Raw genomic sequence first — 11,612 nt, forward strand, 5'->3', positions numbered from 1 at the left:
CGCGGCGACTTCCGGGGACAGGGGCGGCACCCGGGAGGCGCGGGCTTCAGCCGGGCTGTGTCCTCTCTAGGTCTCGGTGGCGAGGAAGAGGCCCGGGTAACCCCCTGCCAACCGCCGGGAAAGCCCAGAGAGCGCGCTCGCCCTGTTGACGAGTCGGAACCCCGGCGACAGCTGGGAGCCGGGACGGCTGGGAGGCGCGGGGAGCGCTCTCCACGAACCGCGACGAGCCCCGTGCGCGCCCTGCAGAGCCCCGGGTGCGCGCGGGAAGGGAGCGGCTCCAGCAACAGGTGGAGCGCGAAGCCGCTGCCGCAGCGAGGGACTCGGCTGCAGGAATCGCGAGCCGGTAAGGCGCAGTGAGGGGCTCTGTCTCCAAGGCGGCACCGCGCGGGTTCCTCCTCCCCGGCTCCGCGGCCCCGCAGAGGGCAGTGGCGCGCGGGCAGGCTCCTCTGCCCTCTCAGGACCGTCGCCTCCGCCTGGGAAGGTCCAGCTCTCAGGCAGACTCGCAGAGAGACGGTGCCCCTGGACACAGCCGCCCCGGCGCGTGGCCACCAGGGAGGCTCAGGCTCGGAACCTCGCGCTCTGTGCTCGGGACTGGGACCCCGGAGCCCCTCGGCTCCGGCAGGCAGCCCTCACCGGCGCGCCCCGGGCTCCCCCGAGGGCCATGGAGCTGGCGGCAGGGAACCTCAGCGAAGGGAACGCGAGCTGGCCCGAGCCCCCGGCCCCGGACCCTCCGCCGTTCCTGGGCATCGGCGTGGAGAACTTCATCACGCTGGTGGCCTTCAGCCTGATCTTCGCGCTGGGCGTGCTGGGCAACAGCCTGGTCATCACCGTGCTGGCGCGCAGTAAGCCGGGCAAGCCGCGCAGCACCACCAACCTGTTCATTCTCAACCTGAGCATCGCCGACCTGGCCTACCTGCTCTTCTGCATCCCCTTCCAGGCCACGGTGTACGCGCTGCCCACCTGGGTGCTGGGTGCCTTCATCTGCAAGTTCATCCACTACTTCTTCACCGTCTCCATGCTGGTCAGCATCTTCACGCTCGCCGCGATGTCCGTGGACCGCTACGTGGCCATCGTGCACTCCCGGCGCTCGGCCTCCCTGCGGGTGTCCCGCAACGCGCTGCTGGGCGTGGGCTGCATCTGGGCTCTGTCTGTGGCCATGGCCTCGCCCGTGGCCTACCACCAACGCCTCTTCCACCGGGGCCCCGGCAACCAGACCTTCTGCTGGGAGCAGTGGCCCGACCAGCGCCACAAGAAGGCCTACGTGGTGTGCACGTTCGTCTTCGGCTACCTGCTGCCGCTGCTGCTCATCTGCTTCTGCTATGCCAAGGTGGGCGCCGGGGGGCGCGGGCGGCGGCTGGGGGGTGGGGCGGGGCGGCGGGGGGGCGGTTCTCCGAGCCCCCACCACCGCTTTCACCCTGGTCCCTGTGTGCCCTGCAGGGCGTCCCCTCCCCCCACCCCCCGGCGCCCCACCGAGGGTTTGTGGCTGGGCTTTGCGGAGAAAGTTACCTGGAGTTTGGGGGACACTGGGAAAGTTTGCAGCGCACTTCCCAGAGGCGCGCGTCCCCTTCAGGTGGCTGCCTGCCGCCCCAGGCCCTCCCCAGGCGCTCAGCCCGCTTCTCTCCTCGGTAGAGGGAAATCAGCGCGGTTTTAGCAACTCAGACCGGGACGGCCTGCGGCGCCTGACTGCGGAGTCGGGGTGGGGGTGGGGTGCGCGGTCTCTGCGGGGCCGGCGGAGGAGGGGCGTTCCCTCGCCGGGGTGGCGGGTCTGCTCCGCTCTGCCGGCTCTCAGCGGGGACGCGCCGTTCGGTGGTGATTCTGGTGAGGCTCCTTCCCCGTGGGGCGTGGGAGGCTTGGGGGGGACCGCGCTCTGTGGCTGCACGAAGCCACTGCCCCTGGGGACGGAGCTGCCCACCGTGCTTCACGCAGAAGCCCAGGCGTACAGACCGAGCGGTGAGGCAGCGCTCCTGCCCCCGGGGTTTGACGGGAGCCGCCGCAGAACTTCGGGGGTGGCTCTGGGTGCCTTTCCGGAAGGCGTGTGAGCGATGTGCGTGGTCCCCGTGGCAGGTGCGACTCCGCTCCTGGGCCCGGCCCCGGGACCGTCACACTCACTGGGACACTGCTCTCACTTCCCCTTCACACGGCTCTGCACACTCACCACCCCCTTCGTGCACAACACAGCACCCGTGCTGTGCTGCAGGTCCCACACCCATCCGCCGTCTTGCACCGGACACAACTCGATCACGTCCGGGTGAAAAGGAGTCCACGCCCCATCCCCTGTGACCGAGTCCCACCCTGCTGTCCGGGCGCTGCCCCGTTGCCGTCGGAAACACGGCCCACTCCGTGTCCATCCCTCTGCGCGCCGCCTCCGTGTTCTGGCACTGCCCAGGCTGCGGGCGCGGCGCCCAGACGAGGTCCGAGGTCCGGCAGGAGTTTCTCCCGCTGGGCTCAGAACGTGCTGTTCCGGCCGCCCCGTCTAACACAAGCCCGGGGTTTGCTTCCCCTCCCCCGCATCATCGGTGCACACTGTGTCTGTCTGGAGTGGCGGCGCGGTGTCCGGGAGCACCTGGAAGGGTGGGCTGCACGAGAGGGGTGGGGCGTGCAGAAAAGAACGCCAGCTCAGCTCCTGGGTGAGAGGCCGGCTTGGTCAACTCGTCCTCTGCCGATGCCCCGCACAGAGGTCCGACGCGAGCCCTGGGTGGGTCCCTCTGCCCGGCCGCCCGGAGCTGGCGCTGCCATCGCTGCTTTGCTGGTGGGGACAGGGGCTTTGGAGGAACGCAGCGAGGGGCTCAGACCGGAGAGCTGGCAGGTGGCTCGGGAGCCGTGCCCACGCAGGGCTCCCGGTCCTCCGAGGGAGGGGACAGCTGGCGAGGGCCTTGGGGACATGACGCTTAGGACTGGAGGGACTCCAGATACTTGCCTCTTAATTCGTAATCCCACGGATTAGAGCTGACGCGTAACCTGCTCATTCCCCAGAGGTCTGTAGGTCGTCTGGGTGCGTGGGCAAACCGGACGACGTTTCTGTCACACAGCAGAGTTTGAACACGGTTATTTAAAGTTCAGCAAGTCCATGATCATGGGGGTTTCTAAAATGTGAGAATAGTTCTCTTTTAAGCATAACTGAACATGTCTTCGAGGTCAGTCTAATTAAGCAGGTTCATTTCGTGGCTTGAGTAGATGGAGTAATTTGTAATTTCAAGCTGCTTTTCTTCAGTTCGGCCATCCAGTGCCAGCCCCCCAGTGAAGGATTTTGCCACCTGGACATTAAGTTCAGGATGCCTACCACAGGTGGCCCGTCCACCCCCCAAGTTCCCGCACAGCCCCGGGCTCAGGGTTGAGTGTGTGCTTCCCACACGCCCTCCTCAGCGTGTACGGCAGTGGAGAGAGGCCGCCAGGACACCGCCATTACCTTCCGAGGAAATGTGTCTGTGACCCACCCTGACACCTGCGGGCTCTCTCTTCTCGCGTGGGACCTGCGGACCTGCCCTGGGTTGGGACACGTTGTAACACACTGACGTGTGCCTGCAGCGTGCACAGGCCAGAGAGGGAAGCAGCTGGGATGAACAGACGGGGTGTTTTCTCAGGCACCCCTCAACACGCCCCTCGGGGGTTTCGAAGTGGCTGGCGTGGTCCCACGGTTTGCGGAGGGTGTGAACAGACCCCCGCGCAGCGTTATAAAGCAGAGAACGCCGGACTTTTCCGTCCCGGCGTCCTCTCCTGGTGTCCCTCTCCGATTTCATTTGGCTGCCTCTCCTTTACTCTCTCCTCCTGTCCCTTGTCCTCAGTGGCCGGTGTCCCCCTGCCGGGAAGGCTGCCACCAGGGAACCTCGCTGGGCCAGGCCCGGCCCGTCCTCCCCAGGCGGGTCCTGCTTCTGTTGGAAGACTCCTCCTTTGCTTCTGCAGAAGCTCCTCCCCGTTGACCTCCGCCCTCCACCCAGGGTTTGGGGCCACCGTTTCCGCTGGCAGAGCAGTCACCTGACCCGTCGCCCGTGTGCTCAGGGCGACCCCAGCTGCCACTGGAGCAAGCGGAAGTCCTGAGCCCCGGGCGAGGCTCAGCCCCCGTAGGAGGGTGTCGGAGATTCGCACCCAGTGACGGCCACTGAGCCAGCGCCAGGCCCCTGCGGTCGGCCCGTGAACCCTGCGGTTTCCGATACGTGTGACGGATCGCCCAGAGGCCGGCCTCCAGCGCGCGGGCAGGCTTTGGCAAGAAGTCTAATCCGATTAAATTATTTCCGTGCTGTGGGGCCGAGGGGAGCAGGGATGCGGCTGGAGCGTGGTCCTGCTCTGGCTGCGGCCCCCGCGGCAGCCGGGGGGGCAGTGGAAAGCCCTCCGTCCCTCCGAGGCGAGTCCCCCCAGATTTCCGCGCAGGTGGGCGATGGGCGTGGGTCCCGTGCCTGCCTGGTGTCCGCGCAGCGGCCTCGGGCCGACGGAAGCCCCTGTGCGCAAACAACTCTCACACTGGCAAGAGGAGGCGAGGACAGCTTCTCTAAGAAGGGAGCCCCGGTCCCCCCCGGAGACGCCCCCACGGAGCTTTAGCTGTCGAACCTCGCTCACGGTCTGCGGCTCGAGGGGCTGGGCTCCCCGAGGGGGGCTGCCTCGGAGCTCAGCGCAGAGGGCACGGTTTGAGTGAACGAGGGAAGGAGCCCCGATGGGGGGGCACCTGCTCTAAGGAGACTTGTGGCCGTGGCCGCCGGCGGAGGGAGAGTGGGAGGGACACCTGAACGCAGACGTCGGCCCGTGAGCCCCCCCCACCCCGTGGGACGGGGCGCTGCAGGGCGGCCCCCAGCTCTTGTGCGCATCTGGGCTTTGACACTGCGTCCGGCCGGTATCAGGACCCACCGATGGTTACCATGGAGCAACCCGGGGGATCAGGTGGAAGGTGGACCCGTGGGGCCGGGGGCCGGGTGGCTCTTTTGGGACAAACTCCAGAGCCCCTCACGCAGGAGCGCTCTGCACCCAGGCCCCGTGTCCAGGGGCCGCACCTGGCCTCTGACTCGGACCGCACTTCTGGGTCGTCGCCACACTATCCCTGTACTTGAACTTCAGCCTGAATGATTTGGTAAACAAGGGCGTTGCTGGTTCAGCACGCCACGGATGGGGTGGTCGGTGCAGCAGAGACCAGGGACTGTGGGCCGCGTGGAAGCCGAGTGTAACCGTCTGTGTTTTTCAGGTCCTTAATCACTTGCACAAGAAGTTGAAGAACATGTCCAAGAAGTCCGAAGTGTCGAAGAAAAAGGTAATATTCACCATACATGTTCCCCGTGTCGCTCTCTGGGGCTCTGTTTGCATGCTTCGTGACCCCCACCCCCGCCCTTCAACGTGGGGAGGGCGGGAGGTCTGACGCGGGGGCGGGGGACCGAGAGTCAGCCCCTGCGGTGCCGTGGGGAACCGTGTGGCCGCTCCGGGTGTCCACAGAGGGCCGGGGGGCCAGGGGCACCTGCGTCTTCTGGGTTCCGAGCCCGTGAGGGCTGCGCTCTGGGCCGATGGGGACCGTGCGGTCGGGTTGCCACGGGCGTAGTTTGCACAAACTGTAGTCCTACTGTGCGTTTCCCACCCCTGGCGTGGTCCCCCAGGGCCCTGGCTCAGCTGTCTTTGGAGAGAATGTCGCTGGAATCCGCCCCTCGGGGCCAAGAGCAGAGGCCCTGTTCGTCTCTGCTCCCCCCGGGCTTGCGCCGAGGGGGACCCCGAGGGTCTGAGAGGGGCGTCTCCCCCTTTCTCGGTGTCCTTCTCACCACGCGAGTCCGAAGGACTTCCGAGGAACGCGAGCATCTCACACCCTCCTGCTTACGTGACACTCGGCGTTCTGCGGGAAAAACTACTTTATCAATCCGGGTTAATTCAACTCTTACTCAGACGCCATCCATCCACGTAGCTTCTGATTTTAGGAATAGAATGAGATTATGAGACACTGGGATCTGGGGAGAGGGGATGATAACCATGCGTTTTTACCCCAGAATGTTAGACATCACATCTTTTTTTTTTAAGATTTTATTTATTTATTTTTAGAGAGGGAAGGGAGGGAGAGAGAGGGAGAGAGAGGGAAACATCAATGTGCGGTTGCTGGGGGCCGTGGCCTGCAACCCAGGCATGTGCCCTGACTGGGAATCGAACCTGCGACACTTTGGTTCGCAGCCCGCGCTCCATCCACTGAGCTACGCCAGCCAGGGTGACATCACATCTTAAGATACTTTTTTTTTCTCTTAAATATTTATGATGACGAATGCCACAGAATTGGCAGGAGCTCTATTTTAGTCATACTTATTTTTAAAAGTTCTGCCCGAGCGAACCCCGGCCAGCTCTTCCTGACTTCCCTGGTCTCCGGGCAGTGGCGTGGTAGAGTCACGCAGGCTCCCGTCCGTCATGCAGCACGGGTCCCGCTCGCGTGCGAGAACACCCAGGCGGAGTCCGGGCACCGGCCGGAAGAGGGAGGTGCAGCGAGAACGCCGGGGCTGCCGCGTCTGTCCTGGCGTCTGGGCAGCCGCCGGCCACTCAGACCTTCGCTGCAGCGCCGGGCCGCCTGGACAGCGGCGGGCGAGGGCGAGCCGGCGCGGGAGCCGGTGCCCCCGCCTGGGCCCCCCGCCTGGGCCCCTGAGGCGTGTGACGCTGGAACGGCTCCAGTTTCCCCCGATGCATCTCGTCGTCGTGTTCCCTCCGAGCCCCGCTCCTCCTCTGCAAGACAAAGACGCGTTGAAGTCCACAGGGGATTGCTGCACTCCTCCCCGGACGGCACCTCACAGAGCTCCCCGCCGAGAGTGGGAACGAAGGAGCCGGCCCCACTGGCACACGGGTGACGCCGCGCAAGCAGGACGGCGCGGCTCCCGGCCGACGCACGGGAGCGGGGATGCACGGACAGCACGCACAGCTTCTCCGACAGGAGCTGGGTCTTCCTTGCACGCGAAGGTGGCGGTTTTGGTGTCTGTATTTGAGAAGGTTTCGGAGAGAGCGTGACAGTCCCTGGGAAGGACGCCGTGGCAGGAGAAGGAGGGCAGGACTCTCAGGGGACGAGGAGCGAAGCCCCGTGTCATTTCACAGTGAAAAGGCCTAGAGATCAGCGAGGGGGCAGCCACCATGACGTTCGGTTCTGTGTGCGTGTAGCGGTGTGTTTGTGTGTGTGCAATGCATATGCATGTCTGTGTGTGTACGTTGCACACGAGTGGCATCCGAGTGGCACCCAAGTGCGTGGGTGCCAGTCTCGCCCCCCGAGAGGTTTTCCACGGCAGGAGGTGGGAGGCAGAGTGCCTGTTCTGTGTTCACAGTCCCCGGCCCTGCGTAGCCACGGAACAGATGTCTGGTCTGTTTTGACAGACTTAATTGCCTCCTTGTTTGCATAGAACAAATAAAGCACGGAGGGCGTGCGTGTGGGTAAGAAGGAGCGAGCGGAGAGGTGCGGGCAGGGTGAGGGGGGGCCCTGGGCCGGAGGAGCGAGGAGGGGGCAGGGGGAGGGCCAGGGCAGGAAGCCGGCGCCACGGTGCGTCCCCGAAGGTGGAGACCAGATGGCCCAGCGCGCCCAGGCCCAGGAAGCATGGCCGCTGCACGTGCCCCGTCCGTGCTTGCTGTGGCTCCGTGGGCTCTGGCGGGTCAGCGCCCTCCCGTCCCCTGCCAGGCCCCCCTGTGTGTGCCGTGTGCCCCCGCACAGGGGCCCCTGCACAGTCGCCCTCGTGTGTGGGGCGGACAAGGAAGCAGGACTCGGTCCCCCTGCAGAGCAGGAGCGGCGAGCGGCGAGCCGTGAGGCCTGCGGTGCTGTGCTCGCGCGGGGCCGTTTTCCGCCGCAGGCCGGCCGGACAGGAGACGAGGCCCGGGGTGGTCCTGGTGGCCCTCAGGGTGGGCGGACGTCAGACGGGGCGGCCCCCGCCGGGAGGAGGCGGAGCAGAGGCTCTCCGGACGCCCCGTGGGCCCCTGGCTCTTCCTCTCCCGCCTGCGGTGCCAGCGGGTGCACGCCAGGGGCAGGGTCGCGCCCCCCGTGCCCGCCCTTTGCAGACACTTTCCCGGGTCCCCCAGCCAGCCCCTCGGCTGCCATTGACACGGCGACGACGGCGTGGTTTCACCGTTCTCCTCTCTCAGTCACGTTTTCCTTCCCAGCCGAGTTCCATTAGGCACGGTCTGAGCAAAACTCTTTGAAGGAAAAGACGGATTCCTCGGACGACTCGACAAAGAGCACCCCCCAGGAGCGGGGGGGGACGGCTGCTTCTCAGACGCCCTCAGCAGGCGGAGCTCAAAGGAGGGGGGCCCGCGGGGAGGGTTGGGGTGCTCCTTCAGATGGCGTGCAGACCCCCGAGCACCGCCCAGGCCCAGTGGGCAGGCCCGTCTCTGACCGAGGCTGGCGATACTATAGGAAACGAAAAAAGTCCTGTAAGAAATTTTAAGAAATCATCCCCATTCCCCACAGAGGGACACTCTTTCCGGACGTCCTGAGGCCCCACAGCAAAAGCGGGGTGGAGGGGGGCAGCTTTATCTCGTCTTTCTGGGCCGGGGTGGGGGGGGGAATCGGGCTTGTGAATGCTGAGGGAGCACCTTTGTCTGTGACTTGAAGTGGGACAGACCGTTTGCTTTTGTTGTGGCTTTATCAGTGGATCTTCAAAGCCCTGAGACCTCAGCTACTTCCCGGTGGTCGTCGCCGACGGAGCGGAGCCCCAGGGGTGAGGCCCAGAGACGCCCTGGGCAGAGCGGAGCACCGTCGGCCTGAGCCGCGGCTCGGGGTTTGTGCGCACGGTTTGGACCAGATGTTCAACTTCCTGCCGGCGGGGGAAGCAGCAGCCAGTGAGGCCACGGTCCTGCCCACGTGTGGGGGCTTCCTCCCGGGACCAGCCTCCTCCCCCGGCTGCCCGGTTTTCTCAGCCCGGGGGCCCAGAAGCCTCTGTGCCAGGGAGACGGACGGAGAGAACCATGCACTGCGTCCAGCTGCGCGCTCGGATGCCTCTGCTGGAGACGACATCACTGGGCTGACCTGGGGACGGCCTGGGGATGGCCCGGCCAGGTGCAGGGCCAGGTGCAGGGCCGGGTGCAGGGTGCGGTCTGTGCCCCCGCCGACAGAACTTCAGCCCCGCTGGGCTGAGATGCTTGTGAACTGGACGCCGCAGTAAGGCCTTGCGGACGCTCAGCTGGGAGCACTCTAGTTGACTCTTCTAGAACGGCCTTCGATGAGGGACACGGCTTACGTCAGTGCCCACTGCGTGTTCTTCCCTGATGTGCTGGGCATTGCGGTCCAGCTGCGTGTTCAAGGCTACAGGCAGACCAAGAAAAAGAGTCTCGCTCGTGGTTCTGCAAAGGCCGGGGGGATCACGAGTCATAGCAAGGTGCATTATGACGGGCCTGCAAACACGCAGGGACAGACGCTCCACAGGACACGTTCCCTGCTCAGGGCACAGCGCCCTCCCCTGGCCACCCGGCACGGTGCGCTCTCACCCAGATGCTGCTGGGTCCACTTCTGCCCCACACCGGCCCGGCCCGTAGTAAAAGCTTCCCAGTAGAAGCCACACGGATACCCAGAGGGCGTCGCTGGTTCTGGGAAGTGGAGAGACGCTGCTGCCGTCTCTGGAAGGGCGGGGGATGTCTCCTGTTTGCAGGTTCCATGACCTCTGGGTGCCTTGGGGTCGGTGACCCAGGAACCAGTGTCTCCTGCAGTGATGGAGAAACGGATTGGCCCCAGACGGTCCTCTGCTGCCTGGGAGCCCTTACCAGTTGTGCCTCGGGCAGTGAGTGGCTGTCAGAGCGAATCCCTCCTCCGCCCAGGGGCTGGGGGCGGGGCCCGGGGGCTGGGGGCGGGGCCCAGGCGCTCCATCCAGCTGCCTGGCCAGGGAAATAATCCCAGCGCTGAGCATGTTCAAGTGCATCCCCAGGCCTCCGGTTTCCGTGCCTGGGAGCACAGGTCCGGTCCCTCGCACGCACTTACACGCCCGGGAGAAGTGCTCCTGCGGGAGGGCGTGGCAGGCTGGCAGAAGGCCGAGCGCGGCCCTTGTGGGACCCGAAGGTCGGCACGGAGCGCAGACCCAGGCTCTCTTTGACCCCTCGGGAGTAGGCGCGAAGTTGCCGGGCGCGTTCGCCGAGGCTGGGCTCTCCCCCGGGCACTGACGGTCTCCCTCCCTGCCCCCAGACGGCGCAGACGGTGCTGGTGGTGGTCGTGGTCTTCGGGATCTCCTGGCTGCCGCACCACGTCATCCACCTGTGGGCCGAGTTCGGGGTCTTCCCGCTGACGCCGGCCTCCTTCCTGTTCAGGGTCACGGCGCACTGCCTGGCCTACAGCAACTCCTCCGTGAACCCCATCATCTACGCCTTCCTCTCCGAGAACTTCCGCACGGCCTACAAGCAGGTGTTCCGCTGCCGCGCGCGCGCCGAGTCGCCCCTCGGGGGCGCCAGAGACCCCAGGAGTCAGCCGGACACCCCGCCGTCAACCAACTGCACGCACGTGTGAAATCGGGCTCGCGGGGCCCCTGCCTCGGGCGTCTTCGTGGCGTGGACGTGCATGAAACACGAGGAGGGTCAGGCAAGGCTGCGCATGCTCTCTGCACGGCCATTCGCATTGTTCCCGTTCAACTCCACCTGTGTTTACAAAGAGCTTCCGTCCATGGAGGAAACCCCTAGGCCTTGTGAAAATTATTTTCGCGTTTTATTTTATTTCAAAGTCTATTTCAAAAGGAAGGGAAAGGCAGCATTGTTTTACACTCCTTAAGAAGTGAAGGATTAATACATTTCCATAGGCATGTGCAATTCTTTATAGAATAAGGAAGGAATGCCTGTAAGTGTGGCTGGGAATATTTACGATCTGTATTTTGAAGCAGGTTTATTTAGGAAAAAAACATTTACGCTTTGTTTCTTTCATGTTAAGAAAAAGGGGTAACGTGATAAGCTCTGTGTTTTAAACTGTGGCCGTGGACACGGGAAATTTTAGTGGAATTTATTTTAGTGGCTGTTTGTGTCGGGGCACAGCTGTCGCACGGGATTCAGACTTCGCCAAGTTCCCGGCACCGGTGGCATCTGCTGCCCGTTGCGAATAGCGTGCGGGGCTTAGAAGGTGGGCCGTGTCGTCCGTGACGATGTGGTCCTGGGAGGCGGTCTCAGGAGGTTAGAGCGGAGACTCTGGGGTGTTAGCCATCGGCGGCGACCTGTGAAACCGGCCCTGCGAACTTGGGTTTGCAGAATTGACTGAAAAGCCAATCAGGGGAAGTGCCGAGTACAACTGGTCTACCAGTGGGAACCGTGAATGAGTTTCCGACAATGAAACTGGGCGTTAAAATTATGCATCAACTTGGCCAAGGCCGCGGCTGTGCCCAGAGTGGGATTCGAAAGCTGTCTGTGTCGACGATACTTTCCAGGGACCGAAGTCTGGTCAGGGGTCGGTGAGTCACACGGGGGTGGTCATGCCCCAGGAGGACAGGGCTCTGGGCGTTGGGTTCAGATAACGTTGAAGAAACCACGTCTTGGGAACAGACACACCTAGGGACACCCTCGCTTACACAGACGAGTTCCTTTTGGTTACATGGTAATGCTGTCCCATGCTCACTCACCCCAAATGTTATTCCCTTTGGAAATGTCCATTTGGGGGTAACCCCATCACCACCTGAGTTTCGAATATAGTCTTCATGTTTCACACATTCATGTTTACAACGAGCCGAAGGTAT

General features: G+C 64.1%; 1 protein-coding gene across 1 annotated transcript; it reads left to right on the forward strand.

Moving 5' to 3' along the window:
* The first annotated feature begins 661 nt into the window (after positions 1-661).
* GALR1 (galanin receptor 1) lies at positions 662-10,405 on the forward strand. Its single transcript, XM_045850408.1, has 3 exons — positions 662-1,327; positions 5,168-5,233; positions 10,088-10,405. The coding sequence occupies exons 1-3, from the start codon at positions 662-664 to the stop codon at positions 10,403-10,405; spliced, it is 1,050 nt and encodes a 349-aa protein (XP_045706364.1).
* Positions 10,406-11,612: the final 1,207 nt, after the last annotated feature.

This window comes from Phyllostomus hastatus, unplaced genomic scaffold (genome assembly GCF_019186645.2).
Source record: "Phyllostomus hastatus isolate PE091 unplaced genomic scaffold, TTU_PhHast_1.1 phas_contig_80, whole genome shotgun sequence".
Lineage (NCBI taxonomy): Eukaryota > Metazoa > Chordata > Mammalia > Chiroptera > Phyllostomidae > Phyllostomus > Phyllostomus hastatus.